Source organism: Agelaius phoeniceus, chromosome 4 (assembly GCF_051311805.1).
Source record: "Agelaius phoeniceus isolate bAgePho1 chromosome 4, bAgePho1.hap1, whole genome shotgun sequence".
NCBI lineage: Eukaryota > Metazoa > Chordata > Aves > Passeriformes > Icteridae > Agelaius > Agelaius phoeniceus.
In genome coordinates, this window is record NC_135268.1 from 37,983,160 (window position 1) to 38,005,647 (window position 22,488).

General features: G+C 39.7%; 1 protein-coding gene across 6 annotated transcripts in view; it reads left to right on the top strand.

Annotated features, from left to right (window-relative positions):
* GALNTL6 (polypeptide N-acetylgalactosaminyltransferase like 6) overlaps window positions 1–22,488 on the top strand; it is a 539,467-nt gene that overhangs the window by 504,348 nt on the left and 12,631 nt on the right. For all 6 annotated transcript variants that reach the window (XM_077177323.1, XM_077177322.1, XM_077177325.1 and 3 more), the window contains 3 exons: window positions 6,604–6,825; window positions 13,871–13,987; window positions 19,921–20,070. In XM_077177323.1, coding sequence (XP_077033438.1) covers window positions 6,604–6,825; window positions 13,871–13,987; window positions 19,921–20,070 — 489 coding nt within the window. The remainder of the gene's footprint in view (window positions 1–6,603; window positions 6,826–13,870; window positions 13,988–19,920; window positions 20,071–22,488) is intronic.

Sequence of the window (22,488 nt, forward strand, 5' to 3'; positions counted from 1 at the left end):
AAGAAGGAGTTAGGGGAGAAAGGGAAAGGTATGAAACCCCCCAGCTGAGGCTTAACTGATGTGGGCAGGTTAAAGTATTAAAACCTGATCATCACAAGATTGTGGTTAATGTCCAGGAAATGTTTTATTCTTTTCTGTTGTAATAATTCACAGAAATGGTAAACTTTGTGTTCTGACACTGATGGAAGGATCTTTGCACAAAACTCAGAGTATCGTTTTTCTCCTTGTGAGTGCTCTGGAGTTTTATACCCTGCTGCTTCTGGCATATCAGTCCATACTTCTTGGATGAGCTCCTCCAGTCATTTCATTCTCTTCTCTTCTCTGTGATGATTCATTGTAACATTATGCTACCGATATTCCAGAGGAACATAGAGTTGTCTTGACTGGATAGATCCCAATGCACTTTTAAAATACATTTTGCGTAAAACAAACTGTATATTGTATTATTTCCAGCCAAATTAAATACAGCTGCTTGTAGAGGTAAACAGGGCACCCATTTTGAATTAGCCACAATACTGTGCTTCACAACAAAAATAGAAAAACTTAAATTGGTAAGATGTAGGTGAGGTGAAAATAATACCACTAGAATTTTACTAGAAAAAAAAGAGATTAATCTGCCAAGATTGTTGTGTTATTCTTGGCAAGAGAACAGTAATGTTCCCTCTTACATTTCACAACCAAAATACAGTCGGGCCTCAGACATGGTGTGGTGATTTGTATTTGACTGGCATAACTGAAAGTGATTTTGATGTCCTGTCTCATGTAACAAATACCAGCTGGTGACATCCAGCTTCCTGGAAAACGTTCAGATTAAATACAGGACAATAGGATCTCATTACAGGTTTCAAATGTTCCAGTAGTAGTTTGATATTGACAAAAGTAAAGTCTATTGATTGAGATCAGGGTCAGTTTCATGTGGTGAGATAGACACAAAAGCAGAAAAGAACCAGTTATGCGGGTGAAATGAAACAAACAATAAAACCATTGTGCTCCTTTAGAGACACCTGATAAAAATCTTTAGAACATCTGGAGAAACTAAGAACAGGAATTACAGTGTTATATTAGTTCAAGGGCTGCATCTAAAATGTTAATTGGAGCAGCTGCACCTAGAGGATGGAGGTGTGCTGGCTCACGGTATAGCTCAGGAGCTCTCTTACGAGTGCTGTCACCTCAAGCCAGCACACCTTCCACAGTGACAAAGTGAGGAACTACCCCTCTCATATTAGGAACTAATCCAGTTAAACTTTGCTTAGAGCTTTTATTTATGGACCTGTCCTTTGACATGTCCCTGTGTCACCCTGATATTCCATTCTCATGGCCAGTGTCTGCTTTCTTCTCACTGAGTATTATCACATCTCTTGAAAATGGCAGATGATCTTACACAGTTAAAAAAGGGACAGTCATTTGATCACAGAGGTGTATCTACCCTGCTCACTGAACAAAATGGCCCATGAAAAATTTTCTTTTTTCAAGTGCAGAAGTCTTCATTTGTCTCTCTCTTTGTCCAGTCAAATTGATTTAAACTCTTTTATTGAAGTCTGCTGTGCTGGCTTTGGCTGAGATAGAGTTAATTTTCTTCAGAGTAATTAGTATGGGGCTGTGTTTTGGATTAGTGCTGGAAACTGTGATCAGTGTAGAGATATTTTCCTTATTGCTCAGCAGGGCCTTTTCTGCTCTTCACACCACCACCCCCACCGAGCAAGCAGGGTAAGGAGCTGGGAAGAGACACAGCTAGAACGGCTGATCCAAACTGACCACAGGGATATTCCAGACCATATGGCATCAGGCTCTGTATATAAAGCTGAGGAAGAAGGAGGAAAGAGGGGTGTTTAGAGTGATGGTGTTTGTGCTCCCAAGTCACCATTAGGCGTGAAGGAGCCCTGCTTTCCTGGAGATGACTGAACACCAGCCTTTCCATGGGGAGAGGTGAATGGCTTCGCTTGTGTGCACAGTTTTTCCTTTCCCTGTTAAATTGTCTTTATCTCAACTCTTGAGTTCTCTCACTTTCACTCTTTGGATTCTCTCTCCCGCTCCTTTAAGGAGGACTGAGTAAGTGGCTGTGTGGTGCTTACTTGTCAGTTGAAGTTAAACCATGACATCCATGTGTCCGTGACATTGTACCTTACTGTCTTGTAGGCTATCGTTGATTAAAAATGCAAAGCAAAATTGCAGTCTTAAATGTGTGAGTTCATATAAACTTAAATAAAATTTGTCTAAATGTAAGCCCAGTGGTAAAGAATTTACCAGAGAGTAAAATTGTAACAGTGATTAAGATTATATCAAGAATGTGTAAATGAGCAACTGATGACAGCTGATGACTCAGTGTGGTTGCTGTCACTGTTGTATTCATCTCACAGTTTCTTTGTGACAGCTGTTACAACCTAACATATAGAAATATGCATCTACTGAAATACCATTGGCCTTATTTATTCTCATACAGAAATTTTCCACTGAAAATGACAAAAGAGAGAACAAATTGTCATGGGTCTTCTTGGATAGGTCCTGAGAACCTCCTCAGATGTCCACTTAGAGTCCCTCTGACTTCTTCATTTTGTGGGTCAATTCATGTAACTAGTTAATAATTACTTGATCTTCATTGAATTGTTTTTATTTAATTTTTTTCCTTTTTTTTTTTTTCCTATTAAGAGTAACCAATCTGGACATCTGTAGCCTTGCAGTGAATTTGTCAACCAAGCTAAGCTACGCCATTTTCAGCTGTAGAAACATGTTGTCAAGCATTGGAACAGGCTGCCCGGGGAAGTGGTTGAGTCACCGTCCCTGGAGGTATTTAAAAGACATGTAGATGTGGCACTTAGGGACATGGTTTAGTGGTGGACTTGGCAATAATGGGCTAACAGTTGGACTCGATGATCCTTGAGGTCAGTTCGAATCTCAATGATTCTATGATTCTGTTTTTCTTTTTTTCCTTTCCACATTCATTTACATGAGGTTTTCAGATTGAATCCAAGCAAGAGTGATCTACCACAAAGATATCCCCAAACTGGTTCTTCCTATAAGTGGTATTTGATGCCATTTGAAAAACTTTTTAAAGGAGTGTTCTGGACAAAATAACATAAATAGTAACAGGAGACAGAAATCAAGAAGATTGAAATCGAATTCCTGTAGACTCTAAATTACTTGAAGATTACTTTCACTGTGAAACTTAACTGTCTCATGATGATGAAAAGACTTTCACAAAATGCAACCTAATCTGGAAGGCTCCTAAAGTTCTTTGGCCTGCAAGTTCTGGGGGAGTATACCGACACAGAGTAAAATCCTATCAAACTGCTTAAAGCCTGGTTTACAGCTAGACTCTGTCAAGATTGGGTAGCTATTCAAAACCAGTCCCACTTGTGCTTATATGACATGCTCAGCTTGTATCTAGCCTCACCTAAGGGTCAGGCAAGGAGGAAGTGACCATTCTCCTTCCTCCATGCATTGTGTCAGACATCCACCCAAATTATAGGAATGACAGCTCTGGAAGACTTGTAAAGGACTTGACATCACATCCTTACCTTGCAGTAAGTCATTTGATTGGTAGGCCTAAAGTGCTCAGAGATGAGGGCTCTTGTTTTGGTTGTTCTCCTCAGATAGGATGAGTAAAGGCCCAGCAGCTCCCTACCATAATTGTCAGACAAGAGTTATGATCCTATGAGGTTCTCTGCAATTTATCATGCTGCTAGACAGCCACAGAATGGGAATTTTCAGCTTACAAGTTCACCCATCTCATCTTGGACAGCCTGTATTTTTGCTCTAGGAACATGCTGTGTTCTAAACAAGAAGGTAAATGATGTTTGCCTTTTCTGTGCAAGGTTGCACCAAACCAGCTTTCAGTACAGCAGCTCTTCTTGACTGCATTCAATTCAAGCATGGGGAGTTTTACTACTAGTCTGGACACATTTATGTTAAAAGAAAGTATGGTGATTTGTGAGCTTGTGTAGTGGTAATAAGGATAAGAAATCCTAACCCAGGCTAAGTGAGGTCAACAAACCTCTTTAAAATTAATTTGTTTAGATGCTGAGTGCTTGCCCCAGAAACAGCTTCTTACTACTCCAGAACACAGTTTTCTGTTTGGTCATGTTCATAAGTAGTCTGGAGATTTAGAGCTAGCAAATCAAGAGTCTGTATTTTTAAAAACAAACGTATTGAAAGGGCTGCCTCAGAAGGGTTTGGCTTATGAAATCAATATATAAACATAGTAAGGATACTATACTAGTTCATTACAGGTGATTTTTAGCATATGATGGAAAGAATGGTCTTGGAAGAACAGGAAAGCAAAGTTTTAAGTAGATTTATCCAAAGTGTTCCTACCTGATACTTGGGGAATCGTGGGAAGAACTGACTTTTTTTCTTAATACTGAGTTTGGTGGGTTTACACAAAAACACACATGAAAAAACCAAACAGTTATAAACGTGGTATTGGAAAACAAAAAGTTTTTGACCAGTGAATTAAAATTTTGAGTTAGTGACCAGGTATAATATCAAGATTTTTGTTGCACTCCTGTTTTATCGGTAACAATCATCTAAAGCAGAATGCAGTCCTTTTAGTGCAGCCAAGTAACTAAAGAAGAAAGTCCATCGGAGACTACTTCTAGTATAGGTGGTGCAAGACTTACCTTGAATTTTTCTTTCCCAAGAGAACTTTTTATTTTTTACTGTACATTCACTGTATGGCTCTTTTTATAGTATGGTTTTTAAATCCTATCAGATTAAGTGATTGCAAAAAACTATTTTATAGAACAGTCCTAAACTGCATTTGCATTTGTAGCAAATTAGGTATGCAACATTGCAGTGAAAGTTATGCTAGAAATCACACATATTTTCATTATTTTGTATTTTTGTTTAATGTTCCTAATAATATTTTTTTGCCTCATGTACAAAATCTCATCACATAATATTTGTATGTGTCAGAAAAATTCTGTGTTACAGGTTTTCTGCTAGAAAAGTGAGATTGTTATTTAGATGACGTTCTTGATTTTTTTCTGGTTTTCATTGTCCTACCCAGTTCCTGTTCTTGAATTCTAATTTCTTGTAAAGTTATTTAGGTCTTCATGAAATTACAGCACAAGTCAAACTTATGTGGTGCTCAAGCCATTTTTGAATAAGGATATGAGTGTTGTGAATTCTTACACTGCTTTAATGTTACTTGCTTTATCCCTGCAGGTTTAGCATACTTGCTTCACAGAGAGAAAGTACACAGAAACTTATCTTGCAGTGTCAGCTAAAAGTACTTCCTTTGTTCTGTGTCTTGCTGTTTTTGTATTCAGATAAGCCTTATTAGTTCAGAGACATTTAGTATACATAGATTAATAAAATTCAGGAAAAGAATTTTCCAGTGAATCTTGAAGGCAAGTCAGAGTATGAATCCAGCTTACTTAGATGCAGAGAATGTTCTGAAAAGAAACATTATCTTATGTTGATGGTAATCAGATGTATGTTGTCCTCCAGCTTATTACAGAGTGAATCTCAGCATTTTGTAGTTAGTGTTCTATAAAAAGAATATTATAAAACTTGATTATCTTGTTTTTACAATCAAAGCAATAAGAACACTCTAGTGTCTCAAAGTCATCCAGAGAGATGTTGCTTTGTTGGTGGGATAAAAGGTTATTGGGTAGCTGTGACAATATAGAATAGACCAAGCCCATACTCCACTACAACATCTGCATATAAATTTGTGTGGATTGAGTTACAGGAGGAATTTTAAAATCAAACAAAAATACAGAAAAAAATGCCCCCTTCTTGGTGGTAAATAACAATAAAATATATCTTTTCAGTCTACCCAGAACTTTTCTTTGCAATGGTATTTGTTTTATTATATAATTTGAGGCAGCTAATTTAATTAATTATAATTTGAATATATTATTATGCAGCAAAATAGGTAACTCTGTTTCCTATAAAATGCCAACAAAAATGAACTTTGTGGAACACAGCCAGAACTGGGTTTCATGGAACCTAAATAGTCTTAGATATGTTCACAGGATGAGTGAGTGCAGAAAGCCACAGGTTGTTGTGGCTCCCATTCGAGGATTGATCTTTTTCTTCAGATCAATTCCTCTTCAGGGCTGCTTGCCCCCAAACATTCACTTGTAAGATCTCACCCTAAAATTTAGGTAGGAATTGCTTGGTGACTAAGCAGTATCATGAAATTCAGATGCCTTTCAAATGCAAAGTGAAATACATCAGAAGGAAGAATTTGAACCATTCTTCCACATTAGCAGGTCTGAAAAACAGGGGCCGATGTAAGCAGCGGAAAGGAAATTTTTGTTCAACATCCATCATTAATCAAAAACCCATATGAAGAATGTGCATAAAGAATGTGAAGGAAAATAAGATGCTCAAAAGATGAAGGCTGCCTCTCACAGAGCCAGCAGGAAAGCAAGGTACTTAGTACTCTGTAGTGTTTGCTCAACAGTGCAATAAAGATAGCATACGGTTACTGGACCTCTTCCAGGTTTTTAAGACTGAGAAATGAGACCAGCTAAGTTTAAAAATTGTGTGGAATGCTGATTTCTTGTTTTGTTTAGTTTTACATTTTCCCTGTTATGAATATCATTCACTCAAAACATGAGGAAATTAAGGTTTACTCTTTTTTGTGCCCCACAGAACCTGAAGCGAGTGGCCGAGACGTGGATGGATGAGTTTGCAGAGTACATTTACCAGCGACGGCCCGAGTACAGACATCTCTCCACTGGTGACATCTCTGCCCAGAAGGAGCTGCGCAAGCACCTCAAGTGTAAAGATTTCAAGTGGTTCATGGCTGCAGTGGCTTGGGATGTCCCCAAATATTACCCTCCTGTGGAGCCTCCACCTGCTGCCTGGGGGGAGGTGAGGAATAGATTGAATTTAAATGAATCCAACATTTTAGATTGAGGGAAATTAAAACTATTAAATGAGAGTAAACCTGATGTTAAGTAGTGTTATTAAGGAAGTTCACAGAGGTTGAAACAGTCCCTGAACTATCCATTAAAATGAGAACTATCTTAGAACTATCACTGTTGCTTTTGTAACTCATTTCAACTTTGTGTGTAGAGGGCATATGATGTATGCACAATGAGGACAAGAATGAGTAAAAAAGTATGTAGCACTCATTACTGCATGTTGCAGAAGATTTGAGATTCGGAGAATCACCTTAGTAAAAAGTAGGTCTGAAGTCACTGCTTGGGATTTTTTGCATATCTACTGGTACAACTCCTGCTGTCCTTACAAGGACAGTTGTGTGCAGATGGAGTTAGGTTTGCTCACACGTGAAATGTGAAAAGCAAAGCCTGGATACTTTCCTTTTAAAATGACTGATCTTGCTCAGCTGTTCTATGAATTCTGTAGGTGCTGTCATCACTGAGTACCAGTAGCAGACAAATACAATTTCTCCATTGATGGACGAGAGGAGGGAGAGACCACAAAAGCATCACTGCAGAGCAAGGGCTGAGCAAACAGCCAGCTGTGATCAAAGATGTTCTGCATTCAGACCTTTGTGAAGAGCAGAGCTGTAGCAAACCTTGCTTTGACAGTTTGTTTTGTGCAGAAGAAATGAGAACACAAGGAGAGCCATGAGAAGAAATTACTTCCTTAGTTGCACTGAAAAATTGCTGTGGCTTTTGCCCCCAGAACTACAGCAGCTTCACACCGTGGATAGGTCATGTGCAGAAAGCTCTTTCCTCTCAGTTTATTAAGATATATAAAGAAAGTTTCACTCTTCCAGTGTATTGTGCTACTTTTTAAAAACTATAGGAATATCTGTACTGTGAGTTCCAGCCTTTTCTGATTTTTTGTGTATATTCTTGGGGCTCTCAGAAAATTAACTTTCATATTTGAAACCAGAGGCTGAAGTTGAAACTTTGACCAAAACATTTGGTAAGATCAGGCACAAGTCTGCATATTCCCAGTGGTCAAGACTGGACCATAGACTTCTAAACATAGGAACCTGTACTATTCTCCAGAATTTATATTTAGAAAGGCAAATTACCTCATAGTGAGATTTCTAAAATATATTTCTCTGGTACTAGCAATCCTTAATTCTTCTTTATAAGCGATCAGTTACAGATGTTCAAAAAACTCCAATTTATATGTGTCATACTGTTTGCTACTTCTTGGCAGTAATGAATTCCTTTGTTGTTAAAGTTTCTTCTTTTTGATGCTGCTGCCCACTTTATGAGATGAATGTGTAGTGAGAGGTAAGGAATTTATCAGTAGAAGTCAGGCTGGATCAGATTGCTGTGACTCCTACTGTGATCTTCCTTCACCATCTTTCATATTTATACATGGGCATCCTTGGAGGACTGGGATCAGGAGATGTGTAATTTCTCTGGCCAGCTGGACACAATCCTTAACTCAATCAAGAGGGTCTAAGAGGAGGAGCTTGTGATTCAGGTATTCATTCTTTTCACAGCAATATTAATATAATCTCTGCATAAACCCAAGTATTTTAACAGTAAATCAAAATCATACCAATGGTGTGAAATCTGTGCCTTAAAAGCATTTACCAAGTTCTTAGGAAGGACATGAAGACCAAAGATTTTCTTTTTTGTCTAAAACATACTTTCTCTAAAATGACAGGAAGAGAACTATCAGCCCTCCTTCTCTTGTTTTTCCTGAGATTGTCACATTCCTGTGCATTGTTGGCACTTGCAAGGACCTTGAAAGACCTTGAAGGTCAATGGCTGTGAGAAGCCGAAAGAGGGAAGCAGACTGTAATATTACTGCTTTGTAGGAATCACTCAGCTCTTGAAACCTTGCTGATTATACACACCAAAAGTCTGTGCCAATACTGACTGTCATTTAGTACCCTCTCTGCTTCCATTTTGAAATACTTTATATCAGACTGCCTGTGCCAGTCTGATAAAGAGTAAACAATGAAGTACACAGACAAATTTGACTCTAGCATTTTGATATCTAGCTAGTAAAAGCATGTGGTGTGAAAGCAGACGTCTCTTAAACAGCCTCTGCTCAGTTCCTCTTTTTTTGCAAACACATTTATTTAAAATCTGACTCTTACATTTCTTGAAAAAATCTATGATAGAAAATAAGGACATTTTGAAAACAAAAACAAAAAGCAAGTTTTTTTCTACACTTATCATGGTCTTATATCTTATGTGTGTTTGTGCCTTTGTCCTTGTAGCTGGCAGGGTCTACATACCCTTGATAATCTGTTCTGCCATGTAACATCTGAAATATGTGCAGTAGAGCAATGTAACAGCAAATCCAGATAGATTAAGGTTAGTGAGACTGGTGCTTCTCTGTTTGAGTGACGTAACTGTACTCTTTTCCACTGTGGAAAAGAGGAACATTTTCAATTAGGTTTTGTTCTTACTCTTTTGAATATTCTGGAAAGTCTGGTACAAGTTGAAAACAGTAATACCCATCCCATGCTTTTTTAAAGACAGAATAATATATTTGTAATGTGAATTTGAAGTCCTACCTAAAACAATAGGTGTGAATTTGCCACAAGGTGTTTTCTTAGGAAGTGCTCATGAATTTACAAGCTGTGATCCAGCATGAGTATATTGTGCAGATATCACAGCTTCCAGTATCTTTGAAAACACATTTTGCATTAAATCAATCATATAATATCAGACATTGTCATTTATTTTAGATTTCATGAATTCTATAGTCAAGGTGATGCAAAAAAAAGTTTTTATTCAGTCAAAAGGGAATTATTTAATCTTGGTTTCACTTGCTGTTACATGAACTTCAATAATTTAATGAGGAAATGTCTCAGTCAGTGCAGCAGTGCTAAGCTGTAGAACCTGAGAGTACTCCTTTCTCAGCCCCCAACTCATGGATTTTTACAGCACTGCCATGAAAATGTGGCATATAAAGTCAATGTGGCACATTTGAAAAAAGAAGAAAGCCTAAGAGCTGACTAACTTCTCTTTCAGTTATTTTCCTTCTTTTAAAATGTGTCATCCTCATACCCTTAATGAGTCAGTCTGAGCCCAGCAAGTGTCACACATCTGATGAACAAAAGCAATATAACCCCACCCTGCACAGACCGAGTGCTGCACAGCTGGACTGTTCAAATTCTTTTATCAGGATCAATGTCACACTGAGTAAGAGTCCCGTGTTTCTTCAGTGGGGTTTTTGGCAGTGCTTGACTTCTTTACCTTTGACTTTTTCTTTTTCATGGCTCACACAAAGGATAAATAGTTCTAAAATTACTGTGTATTGGTTGACAGAAGAAGTGGCTCATTTTTATATATTTGATCCATAGATATTGATGGCCCTAGGGTTATCTGAGTATGTAAGCAGTGCACTAAAACTGGCTCTACAAAAGAAAAGTAACATAAATGAATACTGCTAATGTCTTCTAAGAGTTAAATCCATTTTCATATTTAAGGCATTAAATCAGATGTAGGGGAGAGTATTACATAAACTGATAGTACAAGGTGCTTCTGTTGTTGCTGTATCCGTAAGCATTGTCCTAACACCATCTCCACAGTCATTGTTCACAAATGACAATATTGAACATACAATATTCTATTTGTTCTCAAATTGAGAAATGATTGAACATTCTCAAAAAGTCTTTAGATTGCTACACTTTCCCTCTTTCTGCTTTTGGCACAGAGACTATCATGTCATGGTGAGCATGCAGGGCAGCTCCCAGAACCCCTGGGAGTTTGGCTCTCCCACTCTGGCTCACCACTCCCAGGCTCCATGAAGGGTGAAGTGGGTTACACCTGGTGACAGCCTGGCTCCAGGGCAGGTGGGGCAAGGCTGCAGGAGCCAGCACATCAGCTACTACCTCAACAGCAGGTCTTGCAGGAACTCATTTACCTGGGAAAAGTTGTAGAGTTTTAGAATTACCAAAGAATATTGGTCAGTATAACTCTGGTCTCTAGGAGGCTGTATTCTCTATTCTTCTACACCTCATCTGCTCTCTGCAAGGACTACAGTGCCCATAGGGAGTTAGGGTGGCATTTCAAGAACTAAGTATGTATGATGACTTAGAGATAGCATGTTGTGCTTTTAGCAGAATTTGTTTAATTCTGAAATAGCCTTTAATATCACCACTTACCATCCTTGTCAGTGCATACATCGAAGTCCTTGGAAACATGGTTTTCCTGTATGCTTATCTGTGTGTACAAATGATGGCATTTAAGGCTGAGCAAAAAAGTTTTGTATGTAGCAACTCAATGCCTTACCTTCATGGCTGATAAAATCTGTCTCCTGTTCATCCCTGGTCTTACAATTTCACAAATAGGAATGTTGGAAACATGTTAGGATCACTAGCTATTTGTTTTCTAGTTGTATCTCATAACCTTAAAAATTCTAAATCCATTGTGTGACTGGAGACAAAGCAGTTCAAAAGCATATTGGTGTATAAATGAGAAGAAAAAACCCTGTGCTTCTGCTTTCCTTCCTTTATCCATGAAAGCATCTTAGGGGATTTGCAGGCTGTGTGGTGCTGATGCTTGGCAGAATGTTCCCCGTGGCTCTGGCTCTGGCATGATGGCTCGGTTCAGTTTCTAGCAACTGCCAAGGCCACACAGAAATGCCAGAGAACAAAAGCACAGACTTGACTGAAATGCCTTATTACAAAAGAAAACAAAAAACAAACCATGACCCCTCTGCAGCTGAAAGGATGAAACAAAAAAAGGACGAGCTAACATGTAAGCTGCAAAAAACAGAGGAAAAACTAACTCAATCAAACCTTCCAGGAGTAGAGGGAAGAGGACAGGAAATAAAGAATGTGAGACAGATTCCAGCAGTGAAGGAACTAAATGTAGCTTCAGCTCAAGCCTTTTCCAGAAATGGACTGAACACATTTACTACACAGTCCAAATGAGAGAGACTGGGATGGAGCGATGCCATCGAGACAAAATTATGAAAGCCTTTTAATGCACTAAGCATTAATTGGATGTGGAGTGTATTCACTGTCATTTTACAATTCTGAGTCACATAAATATACCCAATTATTAATGGCAATTGTTAGCAGTTCCATTTTAATTAACTTGCATGCTGTAAGAACTGAACTGATGTATCATTAAATTTTCTATTAGACTAGAAATCTTTATCTATACAATGGAAATTTAAGTGCATTGAAAAATGATTGAACATTCTCCAAAAAAAATTATACTCTGAGAAGTTATTTCACATGAAACTTTAAAAATAGGTCATTAAATTCTATTCCCCTCATTTTTCTTTCCTGCCTCTTTTGCTGGGTAATATTAAAATGAAGGTTGTTGAGAACTAATCACCTTTCATTTTTTTTACTGTGGGTCTGCCCAGTGCTGGATTTCTGTATCTGGTTGCGTGTATGAACAGCTAGTGTTTTACCTTATCTTTAGCAACTTCTATTGTATTGAAAAAACAAAAAATATCCTAGGACTGGGCTGGTTCAATTTTTTTTTTAATGTTTCTCTGAGCCCTGGTGAAAGATCAAAGGTTCCTGGAGGCAGTTGTTCAAACTGATGCTCCCCCATCTTTTGCCCAGTCTGCAATTTTCTAAGCTAAACAAATGCACCTCCTGAAACCTTTCCTGAGAGTTTTTACATTTTACATTTTTTACATTTTCTCACTACCTGTTGCGTTCCCATCTGTGTAAATCTTTCTTGAGCATGGTTAATACACTGGATCCCACTCCTGCAGAATCAGAAAAAGAGCAGAGTGGCTCTGGTATGCGTCTTGCATGCACAAGGATTTCCCTTCCTCGCAATGTTTTGCGCAATGCTGTGAAGTTTTGCATCCTTAGGATGTGTGTGAGGTATGCAGTGGCAATGTGTACGTTTGTTAGGCATATTATGGCAACAGCAGTGACTTCTAAAGTATTTTTCATTAAGAAGCACATATGACTACTCAGTTGTACTCCATTCTAGAAAGCATCTAGCTTTCTTTTTAAAAAGGATCAAAGTAGCATCCAGAATGTCAAAATATGCAGCTGCTTTCTATATAGTATATGTCTAGAATTTGTGCGTGTTTCCGTGCACTTTGGTTACTCAGTTTCTCTTTATCTCATTGAGAGGGTAAGTTTTTTTAAGAAATTCCTTTCATTATGGAGGTGTCTAAAGGATTTTTAACTAGCCCAGCTAAGGAACTCAAGGAGAAATGTGCATGGATTTGCAACACAAAGTTAGGATTTTGCTCTTTTTGGTGGCACTGGGCAAATCTACTTTTCAACCCAATGTTTCAGAGAAAATGTACATGTCAGCAGTTGTACATAACTGGTATGATTGATAGTCATAGATTAATTATTACTCAGTTGCTTCAGCCTCAAGAACAAGATTTTCCTTTTAAGAACAAGTTACACTGCAATGTTTGCAGCAGGCATGCAGGAGGAACCTCCATGGGTAAGCATAGGTTTCAGTACAGATTTGTTAAGTACTTTTTAAAAGCCTAGGTTTCAGTGCAGACTTGTTAAGTACTTTTTAATTTTATGCACTTCAGGGAGTAATGTGTGACCTTATCTACAATGGTGTTATTGTGTCAAAGTAAGAGCATGGATTGGAGCAGGGCATGCCTGAATTTCTAATGTGTGCTGACTGCTCCCATGCCTGGGAGAAACTCATACAGAAATCAGTGCCTTCTAATACTGTTGATCTCTCTTGCTCTCATAGGATGGGAGAAGCAGTCAGACAAGCTTTGAACTTCTTTTTCTCTTTAGGTTGTTTTTTTTTTTTGCGTGAAGGTATTTCCTAAGACCTACCTTCCATTTGTTAAGCAGAATATTTCAAACTTTGCTTCTTCTGAAGCTGCTCCTATAAAGAGTAGTTCATACCAGGACACAGCTCTCTACCCTGTAAAAAGTAATTCTTACCAGTTTTACTAACTGATAGTCAATCTCAAGTCCTTCAGAGCTAAACCCCTAACCCCCTAATGCTGAAAGCTCCATTCTGCAGCCCAGTTTAATGTGAAATGTTGCTGCTTGGATTTGCAGATTCGAAACGTGGCAGCCAACCTGTGTGTGGACAGCAAACACGGAGCCACAGGGACTGAGCTGAGGCTGGACATCTGTGTGAAGGACGGCTCAGAACGCACATGGTCACATGAACAGGTATTTATTTTAATGGCGGAAAGAGGAAATCAAGGTAACATTGTTGCTTCTCTTTGCCAGTTTTTAAACATTTCCTGAGGGCTTCTCCTTTTCTTAAGATAAAACAGAGTGTAGAAATAATTTTTGAATTAATCCTGACCTTCATGGCTTTTACAAAGTACTCCTTAACATAACTTCAGAAATTCCAACAGCCACCTGAGCCATCTTCATTTCCAAAAGGAATTGCAGTGCCCAGAGAGCTTTTTGAGGCCCCATTCTCTACCACCATGTCATGAAAACATGTTGATTTTGGTTGAGCTACCTGAAAATATTTTAACTATAGTACCAGGCCTTTTACAGCTCCAGTCATTGTCTGTTTTTATGCTTTTATCTCAACAAGCAGTTCTATTTTAAACAAATATGAGGCATAAATGAGATAAATGGGTAAAAGCAAGCAAAAAAGCATTTCAAAAGACAAGGAATTATAAAGACTCAAAGCTTTTATTTAGGTTGGTTAGGTAGAAAACTATTAGTTGTCAGGAGTATGGAGGAAAAGAGCTCTAATTTTTACTAATTGTGAGCGCCATAGGAAAGGGATCATGACTTACAGGCCGTGGGTCTTGCCAGTGTGAGCAAGGAGAATCCAAATGAAAACTACAACCTAACCATTTATTAGCAAATTTAGTGAGCAAGGAAAAGGTCCTTGATTAGTAAAAGATTTGTAATGCTGAGGAGAAAAATGACCTGGTATGTCACACAACAGTGTGGTATGGCAGTCACACGACACTTTGTGAAAACTGATCAGCGCAGAGAGAGGAGTTCTGAGGGGTATTTGAAGTGCTGAGGTAAAAAAAGCATGCTCTGAGGATGCAGGAGGAGAGCTGCAAGTGCATGAAACAAAGAAGCTGAAGGATTATCTCAATTTAGGTAAGTGACAACATGGCCCAGAAAAAGTTGTTGAAAGAAGACTTCTTCAGATAGCTACCAAAGATACTGCTTGGGGATTGGGTGCCAAAACTAGATAAATATAATTGTTTTATTTCTGAAAGTCATACAGTAATTCAGGGAGTTAATTGAAAGAAGTTGAATGGTCCAGACTAAATGCATCACAGTGTTCTCTGGCTTTAAAATCTGCACAGCTTCAAACCCTCCTCAAGAAGGGAGGGGGAGTGTTGAGGCTGCCAGATACGAGAAAGGAAAAAAAAAAAAGTTGGATGAAAAGGTGAGAAAATAAAAATGTTAGCAGAGAAAAGGGAGACTTGAAATATCCTTCGAAAGAGTAAAGGCTGGAACAGAGGGGAAATGACACGAAGGGAGAAAGATGTTAGGGAGGAATCCATGTTTCAGCGTACTTCAGGCTGCTGCAACCTTTGGGATCAGACTGGATCTAAAGGTCTTGCTTCTGTGCTAAGGACACAAAGTGACTTCCTTAGAATCTGCAGGTGAAGCTAGCACGAAGGGAGTTCAACCAGGCAGCTCCTTAGACCCCAGAACCAGAGCTGGGAAGCCTCAAGCACTGGGACGTGTGCCCCAGGGACAGCACAGATCGTCTCCGCCGGGCTGGCGGGGAGCAGCGCATACTCTGGCACTGCCGCAGAGCTCGGAAAACTTCCCGGGAGCGGCTCAGCCCTGCGGCGGTGCGGCTGCCGTGCGGCAGGGGGCAGCGCGGCCCAGCGGAACGGGCCCGCCGCGGCACCGGCCGCCCGCCCCTCAGGGCCGGCCGCCCTCACGGCGAGTCCCGCTCAGGGCCAGCGCCGCTCATGGCCGGCCGCCCTCAGGGCCAGCGCCCCTCAGGGCCATCCCTGCGCTGCTGTCACACTCGTCCGTGGCGCATCAAGCCCCGGGCCAGCCTCACAGCGCTCCTCTTCCTTCTTTAGGTCTCACGGAATTTGTAGCCTCGATGAGTTCTGCGTACACCAGTAGAAACTAGCAGAATTAATGAAAGTATCGAGTATTTTATTATCATATTTCGAATAACATGGATTGGCGCTGAAGTGGACTTGTAACTTTTGGTACAGATTTAGAGTTCAGTGGCAAGCTATAGTAATAGCTTAATGTGACCAGTGCGACAGGCGTCGGTGTCAGACAGAGATGATCCTTTGTGCTGCTTGATTCATGTCATGTTACCAGGGCAGGAATTAAAAGCTGACAGTCTCAGACACCACAGCACAGCCCTTTAGCAGATCCCAGGAGAGAAAGATGACTTTCCACCTTAGGGCTGTGCAAGCCCCTGGGCAAGCAGCAGTCAAAAGGTTTGTGGGGTGCTCGCAGGCTTTCTGGTAAACAGGAGATTGGTGAGAAGTGAGGATGTGTCACTGTGGTTTTGGGAAACTTCCCCAAAATTGAGAACTGGAGGGGAAGAAAAGGAATGGGAGGATATGTCATGGCACTGCATTCATCCATCTCTGTCTTCCCAAGGCTAGCTTTTGGCTTCAGGGGAAACTGAGGCTCTGCTGGACTGATAACCAACAGCAAAGAAAAATTACAAGTATCACTGTCTCATCAATTTCCCCAGCCTTGCCAAGGAATGGGTGGACAGGCACCATCTCTAACATGGCTCAGCAAATGCCCAGCTCTTTCTTCTCTACTTGGAGGTATAGTTGAAGCCAGAGCCCAGCTCTGAAATGTGGCATTTCATCTTTGGATGGGGGTACACGTTGTCCCCTCAAGTGTAATGGCACAGTCAAAGCACAGCGCCAGCTGACGGACCCCAGCCAGACAGCGAGTAATTGAGCGACGTTGCCAGGCTGGAAAGCATTAATGGCATCAAAAGGGTCTTTGTCCTAGAGACAGTCCCAGGCCAATGGCTCTATCAGGCAATCATTCTTCAGGCCCTGTGCCAATTGTAAATGAAGCTGGAAAGCTGTATTTCCCAGTTACTGCATGACAGGGCTCGGCTACATGAAAAGGCAAAGCATGAGGGCTGAGGGGTTGCTTGATTGCAAACGCAGAGGATGGGGCTGTGTTTTACAGACTCTGGTATGAGAGAAAACGAAAGAGGAGAATGAGCATCCACTGAGACAGGACAGAGGGTTTCTGGGTCCAGCGGGGAACAGTGAACAGCAGCCCCATGTGTTGCAGGTGTTGCAGGTGAAGAATCAGGCTGCTGTGAACGATGTGTCTGGGAATTTTGTGCAGCTTGTTTCAAATCAACAAGCAGTCAGAAATGAATGAAGTACAAAAAGGGTACAAAAAGTCTCAGCCATTTCTTGTAAAATCTGACACAGTTTGTTCCTAACAAAGGAGCAATGAAATCCAAAGTGACAAGTGCTGGCAAGGCAGAACATTATATACTCTGGGCTCCAGCTAATAACATGTAGCATTGTTGGACATTATGCAGCGGGGAGATAATATTTATATTGGCCAGATTCAGTTTTAACTAGAGGGAAATTGCCGTTTAAAAGAGGAAAGCTTAGAATTATGAGATTGGAAAGATTGTACACCTTCATGCTGTGTCTGTAATTGCAAGATCTTAATACCAATTGGGTGTATAGAGAAATACAACTGTTTTTCTGATTTTTTTTTCTTTTTCCTCTCTTAGTCCTAAAACTGAGTTCCTGTGCCTAAAAAGGTTGGTTTTATAATATCACTAGGGAGAAGACATACTTGTTGATTTAAAAATAAAATATTTTTTTAAATGGGAGGATAAAGAAGGAGGAAAAAGACTCTAAGCTAGTCTAAGCATTGAGATCTAGTATTCCACAGATCTTAATTTTCAGTGGAAGGGAATAAAAGCCCTCTGCTGTTACCATGTCTTGACTTGCAAACAGGACACAGCCCTGGCAGTCTTCAGAAACCACAGAGGAGTGGAAAAGAGCAAAGGAATAGTTTGGATCAGTATGATTTGATTTAAAGGCTGGCTTGAGCTCTTTCAGGTGTACCGATGCATTCAGTGGGGTACTAGTCCTCAGGCCAAGGTCCAGAGAGCAGCAAGAATTGGTCCCTCAGCTCACAGCTCATGCACAGAATGAGAAATTTGGTGAGCCACCCACTGGGAAAGATGAGGCTGGTCCTGAAATAGAATCTCTCTCTGCAGTAGTACTAATGAGAGGGAGAATATCACAGAAGCACTGTTCCACACCATTCCTCTAGGTATTTGTTATTCATCACTTTGAACTCTAGGTTTATTATGTTCCTGTAGAAAGGTAAAGGATAAGATAAAGAAAATGGCTTTTGTTGGCTTTTCGTTAAAGGAAAATTGTCTTAGGCTTCTCTTTTCCTGAAGAAACAGCAGCGTAGTTTTTTCTCTGTACCAAACCTTACTTCTGTCTTTGCTTGTGAAATGATGTTATTGTAGGGAGTCCATGATGATGCTTCAAAGAAACATGAAGAAAAGTGGGATAAGATTGAACCTTTTGAAAAGCAGAAATTGCTTTGAAAACAAGGGTAAAGCTGTCCACTGCATTTTACTGCAGATAAATGTAAAATACACTCTGGGAGATGGAAGAAATAAGCAGGACCACAGACAAATTAAGAAAACACTCTCTAGAAAACCTATAATGCAGATATAAATAGGGAGTGACAGCAGCTAACAGAGCAAACAAGGGCTTACAGTAAGAGGGGGAAAAAAGGTAAATATCCTGATATATGCTTGTATTTAGGGCCTATAAGCCAAGAGAGACAGTAAGATCTTTCAAATGTGGTATTCAGAGGATGGTACAGCATTGAAGATGCGATATTTTTAAGAGGTGTTTCTTTTAGAAAGACTATGGAAAGAAGATCACTATAGCAATGAAAAGGTTGAAACCTGGGAACCACTACAGAATTGTTCAGGATCAGACCCACATGATATTTATTAAGCTTCAGTTTATAGCTGCTTCTATCAGGGAATGTACACACTGGAGGAGCAGGGTGCTAGATAAGGGCCAAAAGGAAGCTGAGATGAGGTGTTGGAGACAGTCTGAATTCAGTCTGGGGAGCTGCTTCTCTGGATAATGAGCCTGCGTGCAGTTGCGCATGAACCATCTCAGCTGAACAGTTTCTACTAGCAAAGTTTGCTCATTTAAAGAGAGCTTCACTTTCTCAGTGTTAGTTTCTTTTTTTTTTTTTTTTCCTATGGTAAATCAAAAGTCATGCAGAAAGATGAAGAATAGCACTCACTCAAAAAATGAAAAAAAAGAAAGAAAATAAAATAACCTCACAGCTCTTGACAGAGCTTCTAGGTAGTAATTTACAGCCTGCACCTCTTTTCTGCAAGATTAGGTCCATGGAAAGGAAAATGCACTCCACGTCTTTAAATTTGATGCTGTCAGAACTGTCACCTTCATCTAATGATTGAAAGACTGCAGTGTCACAGCATCACTTCAGACAGCTGGTGTCTAATTGAGAAGGATTCCTCTATTAACTGTGACCCTCCATGACTCCTCTCAGGCAGTGAGAAAAAGGGCTTTGACAAGCTGCCTGTAGCTCACAGGTTTCAAAGTAGAAAGATGAAGATCATTTAACATGTGTTGTTTGGGGGAAAAAGACAGTTGAGAGAAGCTATGGTAACAGTGTCCCTTATAAACAGAAGGAAACTGCTCATTAAACACAGGAGAGAGGCTGTGATGGGAAAATCTCTCTGGGCAGCTTGTTCAGACTCAAATGAGGGCTAAAGGAACATCACTGGCAGCAGATTTCTGAGTCCTAGGGAGCTGAAATCCTGGTGCATACAGGTGCTGCTTTAACTGGAGTAACTGAAGGCTTTAATGCAGCATATCCCCTCTCCTCTGCAGTACTGTGTCACTGGAGATTTCTTCCTTCCCTGACATTGGGATTGTGTCTTCCTGGGATATGTTCTACATGGCCACTGATGCACTTTAATTAAGGCAGTTGGCATCACTGAATCGTACACAGGCAGGACCTATTTAACCAGCATCTGGGGTGTGCAAAAAAGGGCATCCTGCATTAAGCTTGGATGAAATTAACATTTTTCAATAATAATACATGATTGTATTGCCTGGTTGTTTTCCCAGCTCTTCACCTTTGGTTGGAGAGAAGACATCCGCCCTGGGGAGCCACTTCACACCAGGAAGTTCTGCTTCGATGCCGTCTCGCACAGTAGCCCTGTCACACTGTATGACTGTCACGGGATGAAGGGAAACCAGCACTGGAGCTATAGGAAGGTCAGAGTCACTGTGGGCTTCTCAGAGGTTCAGATTGTCTTGAGCCTGTATTCAGTTTAGCACAGGCTTGTGCTTTCCCGTCGAAAAGCAGTTCTGTTTTAAAATCCACCACATCCTATTCCAATTTTGTGGTAATCTCTGTAAACATATTCATGTTCCTTTTGAGCATTCAGATATTTAGGTCAAATTTAAATGAAAATGGATCTGATCCAGCTTGGAGGGTGTCTGTATTGGATCTGTTCCCTGAAAGGTGTTTTACCATTCTGGCGCTTCAAGATGCTTGTGTCATTTTAACAGAGGCACTGTTGGAAATATTTTCATCCAATGTGACAGCAGCAAGACATGCTGCTCATGAGTTAAATGTTCTTTACTACATTTTAAAGATTATAAGTGGCAGGAAAATCTCCCTCAAAAAACCAAAACAAACCAACAAACAAAAAAACCCCAACAAAAACAAAAACCCACCCAACATTAAAAGCACGGCTGTAAGCCCAAAGGAGGCAGGAGTTTATAAACTAAAGATAAGCAGCTTAGAAACTATTTTGATCTGCTGAATTTTAGCCCATTTTTATAAATCACTGAAAACAGGAGGTCAAGCTAGAAACTGTCAGAGTTTCAATTGTGGTAAAAAGTCCTGGTAATGCTACTGATTTGTTGTTGTTGCTGTTGTTGTTGTTAGGGTTTTTTAATAGTTTATCAGCAAGTTGTCTTGATTAAAGATTTCACTAATGATCTATGTATTTCATTCAGAATAAGGATTTCTCTGAAGCGCTGGGGATTTCTCTCACAGGTGCTCCAGTTTTCTTTGACCATTGTGCCTTGCCCTTCACCTTGTTTAAGCTGGGGCCAAAGAACCAAGAGTTGGTCTTTGCCAGATAAACCTCAATACTGTTTTCTAGCTTAAATATATATATAGTACAAAACTAATTCAGATCCACTAAAAACAGGTTTCTCCTGATGTTTTTTTTCTGAGTGCCTACTTATTAGCCTGTGCCTTTTTACCTTATTTATGTTGCAAATCGAGGTCCATCACAAGATTTTCCAGAAATGTAATCTCTTTGAAGCTGAGGTATTACTTGTAGGAAAGTTAGAATGTATGGGGCAGATATTTAGAGGATATAAATTGTGGTGGTTGTATTGCTGCCTGTCTGACTTTATAATGCCATAATAATCCCTTCTTGCTTCAAAACCCTTACAATTTATCTTTTTGCCTACCCAAGCTGCAAATCAAAAAGCTTTCATATTCTTAGCACTTCATTGTTGCTCAATATAGCCAGTTCATAAGACAAAATGCAGGTCTGGAGCTACACTCTGTAAGGCTCATCACCTTTGATGAGGACAGAATATAGCAGGTACTGAAAAAATGACATTTGGAAAAAATACACAGTGTAAGTTTTATTAAATTCTCTGCACAGCTTCATTTTTAATTTTCAGGAGGCTGACAGGGCTCATATAAAAATTCTCAATGCAAGACAGGCATTTCCATCTCAGCAAGAAACACCACAAAGTTTTGTTATGATGGAAGTACTGACACATTCTTAACCATAATCGCAACCTGACAGCAAGCTGGTCAATTTGCATAAACCTTCAAGTTAAGAAACTGCATTGGAATAATAGAACTATATATATGTGGTTTTCTTTAAGCTTAGTTTTAGTTTGCTACACAGTAAGTATTTTTTAATGTTTCCTGTAATCTGTTTCCTCAGGTAAAGGGCAGATTTATATTAGAGATTTCTGGCAGTACAGCTACACCTCCAAAAACCTTATATGTGATATAATCCTTTTCCAGCTCTGAAAGCATCTTGACAACAGAACTTCTAGTGTTTTCCCCCCTACAAAACAAAAACTGTGCTAGAGCCTTTTACCTAGGGAATGGTCTGCTAGTGAATCTGCGTCCTAAATAAATAAGAGTAATAATGTAGTTAAGCAAGAAATATTTCCTTTTAAAAAACAGAGAGCTGGTCAGCCACTCTCTTCTGTTCTCTGCACCACTTATAGATGCTGTAGCTTCCTAATGGTCATGAATCCATCCTGCCAAGAATTCTTCTCATGCTTTAGGAGAAATGACCTTGCTTGTCAATGTCTTATAAGAAGCCTAGAAACCTAATATGAAGCCTTTCTTATCATGCTCTCATATTATTTCTATAAAACTAGAAGATAAGAGGTTTTTATTCATTTAAAGATGAGTCTCATGATTATTTGCATCTTGAGCCACTGATAAAAGTTTACAGCAGTGAAATGATTACAAGGTGCTGCAAATGCTATTTGAAGCCAGGCACTATTTTCAGATTCCATGTTCTTATAGCATAGAAATCGTAACAACCTGGTTTTGGATCCTGGCGAATAAAAACAGCTTAAATATTTTAGTGGCAAGTAGAATACATTAATATTTTACTTTGGATAAGGAGTGCTCTTCTG